Source organism: Squalius cephalus, assembly GCF_949319135.1.
Source record: "Squalius cephalus genome assembly, chromosome: 14".
Lineage (NCBI taxonomy): Eukaryota > Metazoa > Chordata > Actinopteri > Cypriniformes > Leuciscidae > Squalius > Squalius cephalus.
The window spans coordinates 30,265,473-30,281,238 of NC_137135.1; the positions used below are offsets into that span (position 1 = coordinate 30,265,473).

The window sequence follows — 15,766 nt, forward strand, 5'->3', positions numbered from 1 at the left end:
GTGTCTGTGCAAAAAACTAAGCAATTAAATCTTGATGAGCACATCATTCATTTTATTTAAAAAAAGAAGCTTTATTTTATTCTAGGTTGAACAGCCAAAACACCTGTTTCAGAACTATAACAACATATGAAAAACAACAAAAACATAAAAAGTTCACAAGCCCAGCAGCTACCGCAGGAAGTGCTGTTGGGATCCATTCAAAAATAATTTTCACTGTGATTTGCTCCTGGTTCCTGTTTTCCATTATTCATCAGTGAGGTCGTTTAGCTGGTCATCATCCGTGGGGCAATGCTCATAGACATCAGCTCCTGGAATAAGAGCTTACAGGCATACGGCATCCTCACCAGAGAGATCTGAAAGAACAGAGCAGAGGAAGGGGTCATGAAAGAGCTCATTTTAACATCTTGAATATGAGTTCTATAATATGCTCATTAGACCATTTAAAGTAAAAGCTCATGGCTTGCTACTTGTGGGAATTGAACCAAAAACCATCCTTGAGCCTTTAAAGTCTCAATAAAATAGTAGTTAAGTAGAGACAGATATTTTCTTCTGTATAGTGATTAACAGAGTGAAAATGATTATAGAGTTATGCATAGATAAATCATTCACAATAAAATATTTTTAAAATTGATAGCGTGAAATAAAATTTTATACCAACTTTTGACCACTTGACCCAGTAAGATCGGATAATAGCGGTTACTCACCTGTGTCTTGTTGCGGCAGCCCCTGCACTCATAGGTGTGTGTGCGGGTGTTTGCGATGGCCATGAGGCCGCACAGGTTGCAGACGTGGACCTGGTACGGGTCAGAGGCCTCAAAAAGCCTCTCTTTTAGGAACTGAGCGGCACCGTGAGCGATCTGACAATCACGTTCCATCTCTCCAAAACGCAGCCCACCATCACTGAAGGAAAGAAAACAGTTAAGATCTGACAGGTGATTTACACATAAAAAAATTGCTAGCATAATCGTGCTGTCATCTCACCGTGATCTACCCTCCATGGGCTGTCTGTTGAGGATCTGGACCGGACCACGGGCCCTGGAGTGGATTTTATCGTCCACCATGTGCTTAAGACGCTGGTAGTATGTGGGTCCAATGAAGATCTGTGAGGTGAGCTTACGGCCAGTGAAGCCATTATACAAAACCTGCAATAATAGATACTACCATTAGAACCACGTTTCAACACATCTAATGCATTTTTAAAGGAATAGTCCACCTAAAAATAAAAATTCTGTCATTTACACACCCTCACGTCATTGCAAACCTGTATGACTTACTTTATTCAGTGGGACATAGAAGATGATATTTTGAAGTCAATGGGAACCGAAACTGTTTGGTTGCCAAGATTCTTCAAAATATCTTCTTTTATGTTCCACAGGAGAAAGTCAAACAGGTTTGGAACTACATGAGGGTGAGTAAATGATGACAGAATTTTCATTTTTGGGTGGACTGCCACATTTGCAGGTAGGAGCTCTTCACCTCATTGCCTCTCAGATGGTAACCATATTCTGAGAGCAGGTTGGAGACCTTTTGTACATTCACAGCATCGTTGAATGGCGTGGCATCACCAATCTCTCCTTTGTTAGCAGACACCTGAATTGAAAAGGAAATAAAGGGTTCTGAACTGCATATTTAACACACAAATGACTAGAGTTGTAAATCAAGAATTGGTTCTTATTCAGTGTAATGGAACCGAATTATGGTTTTGTTAACACCTCTTTCAATTGATTCAATTGATGGTTTAATTGCATGCAAAAAGTATGCAAAAGTATGACGACTAGTATATAGTTTGATTTCTAAACAATTGGCTCTTATGAGTTATCACTCACAAAGACTCTCAAATCAAGTCTCAAACTCATGAGTTATTGGTTCAAATCAGTCTAAAAATGTAACTAATTAAAAAAAGATGTTATGTCAACCTTTAAAAGAACTAAGAACTGTTATTGAGTTTTGTACTAGACGTTTGAGTTAGAACTGGTTGTAGTTAAAGATTAAAAGGCATTTATAACATCTTTGTTTTGTTAAAATAATAAATTTAAAAAATCATTAACTACATTAAATAACATGAACAATGGAAAGAAATTATACTTCTTGGTTAATGTTAATTTCAACATTTACTAATAGACTTTTAAAATCAAAGTTATCTCTGTTGATATTTAATGGACCTGAGATAACAAGAAATAATAAATGACAAGTTGTATTTTTATTATCATTAACAAAGATTAATAAATACTGTAACAAACGTATTGCTCATTGTTATTTAATGTTAATTAATGCATTAACTAACATTAAGTAATGGGAATTTATTGTAAAGGCTTACCAAGAAGTGCATGTGCATTGATAGGCATAAAAACATCTTTGTTTTGTGTGTGTGTATATATATATAGGATTAACTGTGGAATGTGTAATAATTTAAAAAAAGATTCTTTGTAGGGCACTTTTCTGAACACATGTTCCCAGAATAAACATCTGTCAGTAATGTAGACAACGAGTTGGAAAGAAGCACGATATGCAGTATTAGGAGCAGAAAACCAAAGTACCTTCCCTTGCAGACACTCGATCAAATGGCCGACTGTCATTCTGGAAGGGATGGCGTGAGGGTTGATGATGATATCTGGGGTGATTCCTTCACATGTGAATGGCATGTCCTAAAGAGAGGAAAATTCACAGCTTGGGTCAGACACACACTGCATCTGCGTTTGGGTTTCATAGAGACTGTTTACAATGCCTTCAGCTGTAAGAGTCTATGCTATCACAAGCTGTTTAAGAGCCACATCCTGTGTACAAACCTTCAACTGCAGGCTAGTCTAAACAAAGCTAGCAAAAGCATACACATTCAGTCTCGTTTACAATAAAAATGAGCACTACAACATTGCATCTCCCATTACACAAGTTGAGTCAGTAAGACTTTTTTTAAAAAAAACTTTAATACTTTTTTCAGCAAGGATGCCTTAAATTGATTAAAAATGACAAGATTTGTATTTCAAAAAATGTTGCTTGTATGAACATTCAATTCAAAGTACCACAGCTTCCACAAAAATATTACAATATAAGCAGAACATCTGTTTAAGCATTAATAAGAAATGTTTATTGTGCATCAAATCAGTACATTAGAATGATTTCTGAAGGATTATGTGACACTTAAGAATGGAGTAATGATGCTGAAAATTCAGCTTTGCATCACAAGAATGAATTACACTTTGAAATAGAAAACAGTTCATTTAAACTGGAATATATGTTACAGTATTACAGTTTTTGTTGTATTTTGCATCAAATAAATGCAGCCTAGGTGAGCATAAAAGACTTTCAAAATATATTTTTTTAAATCATACCGACCCCAACGGTAGTGTACACTTACCTCTTGTCTGTACTGGATACCACAGGTACCCTTCTGACCGTGACGACTGGCAAACTTGTCTCCGATTTGTGGTATACGAACTGAACGGACCTACACAAGACAATTTACATTTATGCTTTTACACTAAAAGTGTTTATTAATAAACACATTTTATGCTGATCTTTGAAAGAAAAAAACAACAGCATTTGGGTTTGGAACAACTGAGGGTAAATAATGTTCATGTTTGAGTGAAATATTCCTTCAAGATTGGTAAAAAAAAAAAAAAAAAAAAAAAAAAAAAAAAAATAATAATAATATATATATAAATTCATTCAGATTCAAATCAGTACATACTCTGATTTTGCAAAACTTGTAGCCCTCCTGGTTTAGCGTGACCATGACTTGATCAACGATTCCGGTTTCGCTGGTGCGCAGGAACGTGCTGCAGTCTCTCTTAGTGTAGCGACGGTTGGTGCTATCCAGCTCATCATCATTCTCTGGAAGAGTCACGGTTTTGCCAATGATGACGTCCTCACCAGACACACGCACACCGGGAGCAATCAAACCATCGTCATCCAACTTGTCATAGATGGCATGTCGCATGCCTTTAGAGAAAAAAAGAAATGTTAATAACATATAGCTTGCAGAAAGGTTCTGTAACACCATGTTCTAGCGAAGCATGATGTAATAAAACATCAAGCAATAAATCACATCTCCATTTTAATCTGAAGATTTTCAGCAAATATCAACAGTATTGCACAAGATATTCAAACTGAAAACTCATTGGACCACAAATGTAGACAAATATATTTTGTTGCTTCATGCAGTAGAGGACAGAAAAAAAAATTGTAATGCTACAAATAAGCAGCATTGTCACTTCCTAGGATGAAGAGAAGAGTAAAATCACTAGAATTGCACCTTGACAGGTCTCTCGGGTGGGTTTCTCAAAGATCTCTTCCTGGTCAAAGCCTTTCTTAGATTCCTGTTCCTTGTACGAGCGGTAGAACACAGACCTGAGATAACAGACAGTTTAATCAAAACTTGAACTTTGTGAAAAGAAATTAAGCATAGTTTCACATTGATTTTGACAGCTAAATTCTAGTATCAGATACCTGAAGAATCCACGATCCACAGCCGAACGGTTCATGATGACAGAATCTTCCTGGTTGTATCCAGTATATGATGCAATAGCCACAATGGAATTGATACCTTTTAAGAAAAATGTGCATACATATTACAGTTTTTGAGGTTAAATGATGTCTGAATCATTGATAAACTACTGTTCAAAAGTTTGAGGTTGGTGACATAGTTTTTTTAAGTCTCTTATACATACAGTAAAAAGAGTAATATTGTGAAAACTTTTCTTTTTTAATAAAATGTAATCATTTCTGTGATGGCAACAGCCATTTCTCCAGTCTTCAGTGTCACATGACCCTTCAGCAATCATTCTAATATGCCGATTTGGTGGTCAAGAAACATTTATTTTAATCAATGTTGAAAATAGTTGTGCTGCTTCATATTTTTGTGGAAAGAGTGATCATTTTTTTCAATGTTGCTTGATGAAAGAAGAGCATTTGTTTGAAATGGGAATCTTTTGTAACATTATAAATGTCTTAACTGTCACTTTTGATCAATTTAACATGTCCTTACTGAATGAAAGTATTAATTTATTTATTGAAAAAAAATCAAATAATTATACATATATCTACCCTTCTAACTCCAAACCTTTGAATGGTAGTGGAGATACGGATGCAGCACTACTGTTTAATGTAAGAAATAGATTACCTGCCGGCAGCTCTCTGAAACGTAGATACTCCATAGAACGAGTCGTGACTAAGGGTTTCTGGGGGTAGTAGAGCACATGTGCCAGGGTATCCATTCGCACATGGAAGTTGGTGATGTAAACTCCCATGGCTTGTTTACCCATAGCAGACTGGTACGTGTTTCTGGGAGACTGTAAACAGGAGAGTGCATCATTTAGACACTTTATTATGCAAGTTCTTCATAGTTATACTAGAGAATTTGCAGGGTTGCAGATGTTAAAATTCTCTAAAATGTTAATATATCCACAATACTCCAAGTTATAAATAGGTATTATATGGGGCGGTACCTGGTTGTGATCAGGGAAAGGAATAATGGATGCACAGACACCCAAAATCATGGACGGGTGGATCTCACAATGCGTGTAGGTGGAGCAATAAGCCACGCCCTTCTCCTGAAGGTCATCGGGGGTCATGGCCAACATTACAGTTTCCTCCTCTAGTGTGTCAATATATTCAACCACACCACTGGCTACCAGGTCCTGCCAACTACACAGGAGACAGATACTCTGTTATAGAGGAACAAGAAGAATCTGAAACCAGTCTGAAATTATATTCTTCACATATGTATGTACCTGTAATTGTTGTACTCTCTCTCTTTGAGCTGGTCAATGTGTCGTCTCTTCAGCAGAAGTTTCTGTTTTTCCACAATAAGCAACGGACGGCAGATCCTGCCAGCGTCTGTATAGATCCTGATCTCCCTCTCACGAATGTCTCTGATCATTGACACCTGGACCATGACGAAAACAAGATCACAATTAGGTGCTGTACACAAAATAAATGTTAAACTGGAGTGGTGCAAAAACAAAAACAGGGAAAAGAGATGTCACACCTCAGACACGATGATGTCCATCTGTCTCCTCAGCTTCCGTAGAGTGTTCATCAGCTGCTCAGGGTCTTTGTGAATACCCACCCAGCAACCGTTCACAAAAATCTTAGTTGCACTAAAGGAACAAACACAAATTAAATTGTATAAATTCAATAAAGATTTACAACAAAAAATTGCGCAATCACAAAATGTTTCACTTGTAAAGCGTGTCGATTTCAATGGTGTGGTGCTGCCCCCTATAGAACAGGATGACACTCACTCTGCAATAGCAGCAGGGGAGATTTCCTCCAGGTTCTCCATGCTCCACTCCTCCAAGAACTCCAGGATGGGAGACGGCTGAGATCCCACAGAGATGTAGGCCATGAGAGCTAGATTCTTTACCAAACCTACAGCATGGCCCTGCAACAAAACAATTACACTCCATCTTAATTACCTTCAGCAATTATACTCCACCTCACTGAAAACTTGAGCTGACATTCACATGCATACTAGTGTTCAAGGGTCCTACCTCTGGGGTCTCCGCAGGGCACACCATACCCCACAGTGTGTTATGAAGCTGCCTGGGTTTGGCCAGCTTGCCGTCTCGTCCTATAGGCGAGTTTACGCGGCGCAGGTGGGAAAGAGTGGAGGCGAAAGTCAACCTGTTCAACACCTATAAACAAAATAAAGTCAATGAGGATAGTGTGTAAACTGTTAGCAAAAAAGTTTAATAAATGTATGCATTTGTACATAGTAGAGCAAAAGAAGGAAAAACAAGTAAACATCACCTGAGATACTCCAGCTCTGGCCTGATGGGCTTTCTTCACATCCCCCCAGTTGCCTGTGGCCAGGGAGTACTTGAGGCCGTCAGAAATGATGCGGGTCTTAATGGCCAGCTCAAGATTAAAGTCCTTCCCCCTGTCAATAAACTTCTGTGCATAGATCCTGATCTCCTTCAGCAGGTTCTTGAACATTCTGGGAAAAACACAGATGTATAGATTTCAATGTTGGATGGGATGTCATCTTGAAACATGCACAAGCATTATTTTATTAATGAACCCTGAATGCATTGCTTAATGAAAGTTTTTTTTGCTTCTAACCCTCTGAAAAGGAACGCAAGCAAAGGTCCAGCAAGATCAAGCCTCTTGTTGCCATAGTGATCTCTGTCATCCAGCTCTCGTCTGCCCAGAGCAGCCAACAGTAGTCTGTGAACCATGTAACTAAATAAAGAGAAAGCAATCAGTTTGTACATGCATTACACAGAATACAAAAAATTAAGTAGATATTTGTGTATACAGAGTGTATACATATATACACACACACACACACACACACACACACACATACTTTTTACTAAAGACAGTTTAATTTGTGATAACATACTGCAAAATATTAAGATTCTGATCAGAAATACAGTAAAAATAAAACACATTAAATTGTGTTTTGTTTAGTTTTTTGCTGTATTTTTTTCTATACTATATGTTTTTCAAAATCTTACGGACCACAAATGTAGAAGTGTAAGACAACAGGACAAACTCATAAAGCTATTTTACCCTAGAAAATAAGCTTTCTTGGTCTCGCAGAAATCTGATACACCAACATGTGGCAACACCTCCTTCTGCAAAACCTCTTTAGCATATTTGATTCTTCTCTCTTTGGTGACACCAGGTTTAGCCCCTCTGGAGCCAATGAAGTTCAGAGCCACATTCTGTTCCTGAATCACAAAGGCCTCGTCCAAAGATGGCTTCACCTGGAGGGAAAAAAAGCAGAGTATGCCATTTTTACAAATTAAATCGTAAGGGAAAACTCCCTTATCAAAAGAGTGCTTCATTTGGACATTTAAGGTGACATACCATCTCCATCATCTCAGGATCATCAAAGTCATAGATGATGTGTTCAAGGATGTCTCTATCAGACACAAATCCCAAAGCACGGAACACAATGATGATGGGAACTTCCTGCCGGATGTACGGCAGAGTGGAAACAATCCTCTGGCCGATGGCACTTTTCTTAACTCCCTGGACAGAAGAAAAAACATATAAGAAAATAGATGCACAATATTCAGAGCAAAAATAGTCAATGAATCCAAAAACCACACAACTTGGCTCAATCTGCAAGTGAAATACTTGCTTTTACAGTCAGGAGATACTGACCTGTCCTCCACGGGCCATCATGCTGACCCAGATGGTGCTGGTGGGTCTGGAGGAGTTCTCCAGACATGACCTGCACTCTCCAGTGTAAGCATACTTGGAGTCTTTCTTGGCAAACACATACACTGTGTTAGTGGCCATCTTCTCTTGAGCAATCAGGACCTGGACAAATGACAGAACACATTGATTTAAAACACAATTTGTGTTATACTGCAACTGACCAATTATTTGCACAAGAAATAATTATTTTGTTTGTGAAATAATTTTGCGATTATGTGTGTGATTCTGTGTTTTTGAAACAAAACCAACCTTCTCTGAACCATTGATGATGAAGTAGCCTCCAGGGTCCAGTGGGCATTCGTTCAACTCACAGAGATCACGATCTGTCAAGCCGCTCAACAGACAGTACGTGGAACGGAGCATGATGGGAATTTTGCCTATAAACGTTTTCTGATGCTGCGTCTGCTGTTGCTCTTCTCCATCCTTTATGATAGTCTTTGTGATGTCCACATACAGAGGGGCGGAATACCTGCAAGTCACAGCGTGCATTCAGATACACTGCCTGCTCTTGTGAAACCTGTGGGAGTCGGACTTTTAAAGTTCACACTAAAACATGCAACTTGAGAATGCTGTAGTTCAGCTCTAAAGGCTACTATAGCATATTTAATGCACAAATTTATAAGATCTCAAAATTATCAACAGGATCAAAACTTTGATGTTGTACAAAATCTATTACATGATTTATGTTGACTGACAGTTCATTCTGTATCAGCAAGTAAATAGGCTTTTAGTATAATTCTAAAAACATCCCCCTTCAGGTTGTGGTACATGTTTTTAATGTGAAATCTTTTACCTGATTTGCATAGTTAACTATTATATTGTTAGTAATATTTCAAGATGAAACTCACTGGACTGAAGTAACTTACTTTACATGATTTTTTTTAGAGCGAAACAAATGATACATCAGGCTTTTGAGGAGCATTTATTTGTAGATCTAGTCATCATTGTATTGCATTATATTGTATGTTTTCCTCCCACAAAAAAAAATTACAAACCTTACTAAGACATATTATTAGGACATATAGAGTAACCACTGATATCTATATGCACTTTATGAAAGTAGATGAGATCAAAGATCTCATTGATTGATTTGATAAACTATCAGAATTTATATATAAATATCAGCAACAAATTGCATGTTTTTGCTTGATTTGGATTCTATGGAGAAAAAAAAAATTGGGTTTTTTTTCTCTACAAGTATGATCTACATAATCTCCTATATCATACTTTATGAGCCATAAAAGCCTGATCTATCAAATATGATACTCAACAAAAAACATTAAAAAATAAATAAATAAAAGTTATCGTATTTTTTCATACGTTAGGCTTTACAGGGTTAAACTGCTCTCAAACACTTAAGGACATCACTCACGTGAGATTTCGGAGTCTGGCTTCGTTTGGCATCATAGGTGAGGGAGCACCATCTCTTTCCCAGTGAGTGGGTTTAGACAGGTAGATTTGCTCAAACTTCAGCAAGTACCGAGGCTGCAGAAAATAAATCAAATAAAAATCAGTCAATTCATTTTAGATAGCATCATAAACACATATATGATATCAGACATCAAATCACTCACCGGTTCCTCCACCTCTCCAGATGTGTGCTGGGCCTCAGCCTGCAGGTCAATGGGTGGAGCATCCTCCACAATCCTCTGCACAGACATCTGGATGAACTCATCGAATGAATCCAGCTGCTGTCGCACCAAACCTTTCTCATCAAAATATGAGCTGGAAAGAGAAATGTGACAAGAAACTAGCAAAGCAATGTCAATAAAGTTTAAGATTTCTCTTATTACCTTTAATACTGCATAGACAGATAGATAGAATTAAGGTTAAATTAAAGTTATAGCACAAAAGCAATAATGACAGCTATTCAACAGGTTTTTTTCTTTACCTGATAACAATCCAACAGGCCTCCTGCCACAGATCAGGGGTGATTTCATCATCATCTTCATCATATTGGATATCTACAATAATTACAGAAGTTATTTACTTACACAGAGTTAATACACGGAGTGCAAAACAACATTGTTGCTGACAAATTATGCTTACTAACAAATGCATTAACTTCACTCTATAAAACTAAAATGGAAGACACTCATTAAATACTTGTTCTAGATACAAAGGTAGAATTATTATAATATTAAGTTTGTTTTTCTTAGCATGCCCATTTGCGACAAAGCTAACCTTAGCCTGTTAGCCAATAACGTTGTGTTAACGCTTGAAACTATCGTATCTAACCACACATTTCACTGCAATAAAACTATAAATAAACACGTATTGCACTTATATCGCCAAAACATACCTTCGTCTTGATCATACATGATATTTACTGGTGAAGAACTTTATTTCTGTTTAGACTAAAAGGAGGTTATCCGCGCACCCCACTGAACGGCGCTTTATGTCTGCGGCTGCACTGCTATGAGTATGATGAACACAAACGGCTACAGAATTATACGTCACTTCCGGACAAGTGTTTCTATTTTATTTATACACAAGCATTTACACGTCTGTGATTAAGTAAACCATAGTTTGAATGTTAAATATGTTACATAAAAATAAAATATTGTACATAATATTCTTTGTCCAAATTTTTTTTCCGGTGACGTATATTGTACGCGCGGCTCTCGGAATTCTCACACATGGGTTCGTTGTTTTCAAGGTTGTAGTAATTGAAGCGATGTGATTGTTATTTTAACATACAATAATGTACAAGTTATTGAGAGCGTCGACATTCCAATTCTACACTCGTGCGTGTTTAAAACATGTTTCAAGACCGGAACATGAATGGATGTGGCGCTTTCCACGGTCATTTGTTTCCAGCTTATCAAAAGACTGTGTAACCCATTTGGGCACAAACCAGAGGTGCAGATCATCCAGATGTGGGGTTTCAGGTCTGAGGTGTTACAGCAGTCAAAAAGGAGCTAGAGTACCAGCATCAAATCAACCGCAGGAATTATACACATTAGTTGAGCCAGAGAAACAAGAACAATTTGTGTTCCCGGACTTTGATGAACCAGTGGACAATGAAGAGGATAAACTGCCAGATCATCTTCTTTTAAATGAGCTCACGAGTAATGTAGAAACAAAGCCAGTGCATGAAAAGCCTGGCAAAGACATGCACATTAAAGGACTGGAAATGCAACTGAAGCATTTAAAGGGCTCTGCAAAGTCTGAAGTGGAGGAAAACTCATTGATTGAGTTCCACGATGAAGGATTCCCACTGGACCGACGCACCAAATCAAAGAAGGTTAAAAAGCAGCAAAAGATCTATGGCACTCCTGATGTGGAGGTGGCAGTCAGCGATTCCTGTTGCTCTGGCTGCGGGGCCCTCATGCACTGCACTGACCCTGAAATCCCAGGCTACCTGCCAAGTGAGAAATTCAAAGTGTTAGTTGAAGAGGACAAACTGAAGAAGGCAATATGTCAGAGATGCTTTTTAATCAATCACCACCAGAAGGCTTTGAACGTCACCATGTCCAAAGAGGAGTACCGGGCGATTGTCAAGAGAATTAAATCAGAGAAGGCTTTGGTGCTGCTGATAGTGGATCTTCTGGATCTCCCCGACTCCATCATCCCTGACCTTCCAGAGCTTGTTGGGAAGAATAAGCACATTGTTATTTTAGGAAATAAAATAGACTTGCTGCCTGGAGATGCTGAGAATTACCTGCAACGTATCAGACGTCAGCTGGCGGCATACTGTGCCAGCATGGGCATTTCTATCAGTGATAGCAAGGACATCCACCTAATCAGTGCCAAAACAGGTTATGGTATAGAAAACCTTATATCAAGACTGCAGTCAACCTGGAAGTACAACGGAGATGTGTATTTGGTCGGCACAGCCAATGCTGGCAAATCCACGCTGTTTAATACTTTACTGGAATCAGATTATTGCAAATCCAGAGCCTCAGATGTGATCCATAAAGCTACTATATCTCCATGGCCTGGTGAGATATTGCATTTGAGTTAATTGGTTGCTTTTACAGACAGATACCATATTTATGATTACATAAGATATGTAATATGTTGACTAATGCAATGTTTGCAATTCTGTTTCACAAGTATATAAGAACAGGATGTTTCAAGGCACAAAAAAAGAGAACAAATACCTTTTTAATGAATGTGCTTGACCCTTTTAGGACCTCGTTTAGTAATGCGTGGTGCATTTCTGAATTATAAAGCTGTTTAATGTATGAGATTGCTGTCCAAGTTATTTAAATTGTTAAAACATATCTATCTGTCCTCTGTAAATCTAGGAACAACATTAAATCTGCTGAAGTTTCCCATCATCAACCCGACCCCCTACCGGATGTTCAGGCGGGCGGAGAGACTTAAACAGGCGTCTCTTTTGACTGAGGAGGACATGAATCCTCAAGAGCTGAAGAGAATCAAACAATTCAGCAAGCAGGGATACTTGGTTGGTGAGTTTGCAAGTTTAGTTTTTTTTAGGGATCCACAATATATCTGTTCCATATCAATTATTGGCTGATATTATAGACTTTTAATTCATCTCTATCGGCTGATATTGGAAATTTAACTGTGCGTGGTAATTTACACTATTTTTACATTTATAAAACCTTTGCCATCTAATGCTCAGTAAAAGTTCATCTTTAAAAACTCTTAATTCATAAAATAATAAATACGTGTTAAATAAAATCACAAAATTAATATAAACTTTTCATACTGTACTTTGTAAAGTTGTGATGCCTAAATACACTTGTAGCATTTAAAATGATTTATTTTATTTTATTGTTTACTTTTATTTGTTTAAATGTATCATTACTCTCCATTCAATAATAAAATATAATAACATACACACACACACACATATATATATATATATATTTGTGTGTGTGTGTGTGAATGTTATTATCTTTTATTATTATATAATATTATAGTTTTTAAGTTAGAGGAAACTTAATTTTATCCATTGTTTTTTTTTAGGTCATATTGGGCGGACATTCCGAACAAATCAGTCACTCAAGAAAGACCTTGTGGAGTTTGATCCTGACAGTCTGAGCTTTGGAGAAGACGCGGAGGAAGGTGTTAAACAGAATCCGTCCTCGGACTCCTCCACAGACGCAGAGCTCAACTACAACGAAATCAAAGATGCACACTGGTTCTATGACACCCCAGGCATCATGAAAGAACATGACGTGAGTCTCTCCATTCAAACTGTACTCACATAATGTGATATAATTATGTTCATAACTGCAATAATTTCTATGTTCCCTTATTTTAAAACATCTATCATTATCATCTATCATTATGAATCATGTGTCACAAAGGGTTTTAATCAAAATGCAACTTTCCAGGTGCTCAGCCTGTTGAATGAGCAGGAAGTGAAGCTGGTGGTTCCTACACATGCCATTACACCGAGAACGTATCTAATGAACCCTGGTATGGTTTTGTTTTTGGGGGCTTTGGCACGCATTGATTATTTGGAGGTAAGAGTCTGTTTGACTTAGGAATACTGAATGTTTTGCTGCATCTGCCGCGCACTAAGATAGTTTCAATGTTCTGTGACTCTCTCTAGGGGAAAAGCTCTTGCTGGTTGACAGTTGTTGCCTCATCTCACATCCCGATTCACATCACCAATTTGGACAAGGCTGATGCAGTCTACCAGAAACATGCTGGGAATACCCTTCTTGCAGTATGTGTATACTGTATATTATATGTGTGTGTGTGCTTTGTTATCAGTAAAATTAATTCTACATGATACTCCATTGTTTTTGTGATAAGGTCCCATCTGGTGGTGAGGAGCGCATGAAAACTTTTCCACCACTTATTGCTCAAGACTTTGAACTCAAGGGGCAGGGCAGCAACACCGCAATCACTGACATCAAGATCTCATCAGCAGGTGATTTTCTGAATTTTCAAGCAGAAAAGCAGGCTAAGCAATGTTGTTGTGTTGCATAAATCTTGTGATTCTTTAAAATTATTTCGATCTTGGTGCCTGCTGCCTTTCCAGGTTATGCTGGATGTCTATATTGAATTGCTTGTTTAGATGAGACACAAATCTGGAATTTGATTATAACTTTTTTACAATATCTTTTTACTTTTGCAATATGTATTTTTCCACAATAAAGTTTCAAAAATTCCACTAAAATTTCACAGTATTATATTTTTTTAAATGTGACCCTGGACCACAAAACCAGTCTTATGGGTATTTCTTTTTAAAATTGAGATGTATACATCATCTGAAAGCTGAATACATAATCTTTCCCTTGATGTATGGTTTGTTAGGATAGGACAATATATGGCCGAGATACAACTATTTAAAAATCTGGAATCTGAGGGTGCAGAAAAATCTAAATATTGAGAAAATCGCCTTTAAAGTTGTCCATTTCTATTGGCGATTGTGCTGCATCCTCTCACAAAAATATTTTTTTTATATATTTAAGGTGGGAAATTTACAAAATATCTTCATGGAACATGATCTTTACTTAATATCCTAATGATTTTTGGCATAAAAGAAAAATCAATAATTTTGACCCATACAATGTTTTGTTGGCTATTGCCACAAATATACCTGTGCGACTTAAGACTGGTTTTGTGATCCAGGGTCACAAATGTGCTTGGTTAAACCAAGACCTTCTTTGAATTACCAGGGTTTTTTAATGGTACTCATATGGTATATTTGTGATACTGATACCACTACAGTACTTTTGTAAGGGTTTATAGTAAGTCTTTTAACCAAACCACATGGTCAAGTCTTAAAGTCCCTCTGTAGTCAATCATTTAAAACTTATCTTTGATCATCAAAACGCTTATTTCATTGTTTTGTCCTGTGAAAATAATTCCGTCATACCTTAAAATAACTTGAATGTAACTCTACACCCTTTTTCATTTAGTCTATGCGGCTCCTTAAATATGCAAATTAGCCCCGCCTCCACTCACTCACAGCAGCTCGGGCCTCCTGATCCTCATAGAGAACAGGGGCGACTTCAAACCGCGTTTTTGAGACTGTCTTTGGTTCACTGCAGTTTTAAGGAGAAAATACTCAGCAATGGTGTTAACTTGTGCTTTAAGACAAACCATGTGCAAATTCATATTTAAAACACCACATAGACATATAAACAACATTAAAAAGTTGATTTTCACCACAGGTGTGATTTAATTTAAAAAAATAAATTTTAAATATATTTGAAGAAACTTTAATTTGTCATAATTCTTGTTTCTTAGGCTGGGTTGCTGTGACAGCAGCTGAAGGAGATCAGCTGTTTTTGAGGACTCACGCCCCTGAAGCAGCAGGACTTTGTTTGCGCACCCCGCCTTTGCTACCCCACATTGTGAATCGGAAAGGACAGCGAATCAACAAGTCTCCCGCTTACAAGACTAGAAAGCCACAGGCGCTAGTGGACATTGGTCTGTCTGTGAAAGCAGCCGAGAGACTCAACGTGAGAAGGAAAAAATGAAGAACAACATATTTTAGTGCTGCTGAAGTGCAAATTACTTTTCAAAATGTTGTTCTGATTCAACAATGTATTGCTTGTATGCTACATATTTTTATACTAAATGTTTATGAATTTACCTGACAATGAAATGTATTTATATATTCTGCCATTAAAAATGTCTTTAAAATAAATAACAAAAA

At 37.4% G+C, this 15,766-nt stretch overlaps 2 protein-coding genes across 2 annotated transcripts; one reads left to right on the top strand and one right to left on the bottom strand.

The window, feature by feature from the left end:
- Positions 1–29: 29 nt before the first annotated feature.
- Positions 30–10,592, bottom strand: polr2b (RNA polymerase II subunit B). The gene is made up of 25 exons (XM_079892410.1): positions 10,475–10,592; positions 10,064–10,136; positions 9,747–9,897; positions 9,545–9,657; positions 8,422–8,641; positions 8,116–8,274; positions 7,816–7,980; positions 7,516–7,712; positions 7,063–7,182; positions 6,751–6,937; positions 6,492–6,635; positions 6,243–6,382; positions 5,987–6,098; positions 5,730–5,884; positions 5,445–5,643; positions 5,120–5,288; positions 4,447–4,543; positions 4,253–4,347; positions 3,689–3,939; positions 3,356–3,445; positions 2,538–2,645; positions 1,477–1,590; positions 982–1,142; positions 705–900; positions 30–353 (listed from the first exon to the last, which is right to left on the bottom strand). Exons 1-25 carry the CDS (start codon positions 10,491–10,493, stop codon positions 264–266), a joined length of 3,525 nt encoding a protein of 1,174 aa, XP_079748536.1. The 5' UTR covers positions 10,494–10,592; the 3' UTR covers positions 30–263.
- Positions 10,593–10,783: 191 nt separating this feature from the next.
- Positions 10,784–15,749, top strand: noa1 (nitric oxide associated 1). Its single transcript, XM_079893586.1, has 7 exons — positions 10,784–12,116; positions 12,426–12,590; positions 13,114–13,325; positions 13,485–13,616; positions 13,706–13,822; positions 13,912–14,029; positions 15,355–15,749. Exons 1-7 carry the CDS (start codon positions 10,877–10,879, stop codon positions 15,585–15,587), a joined length of 2,217 nt encoding a protein of 738 aa, XP_079749712.1. The 5' UTR covers positions 10,784–10,876; the 3' UTR covers positions 15,588–15,749.
- Positions 15,750–15,766: the final 17 nt, after the last annotated feature.

Bases quoted from the DNA above. Each gene is read 5' to 3' on its own strand.
- polr2b (XM_079892410.1), bottom strand. The intron at 6,099-6,242 runs GTGAGTGTCATC...TTGTTCCTTTAG, and splicing joins TCCCCTGCTGCTATTGCAGA to TGCAACTAAGATTTTTGTGA. The intron at 2,646-3,355 runs GTAAGTGTACAC...TCCTCTCTTTAG, and splicing joins GTATCCAGTACAGACAAGAG to GACATGCCATTCACATGTGA.
- noa1 (XM_079893586.1), top strand. From the start codon at position 10,877: ATGTACAAGTTATTGAGAGCGTCGACATTCCAATTCTACACTCGTGCG. The intron at 13,617-13,705 runs GTAAGAGTCTGT...GACTCTCTCTAG, and splicing joins CACGCATTGATTATTTGGAG to GGGAAAAGCTCTTGCTGGTT. The intron at 14,030-15,354 runs GTGATTTTCTGA...CTTGTTTCTTAG, and splicing joins CATCAAGATCTCATCAGCAG to GCTGGGTTGCTGTGACAGCA.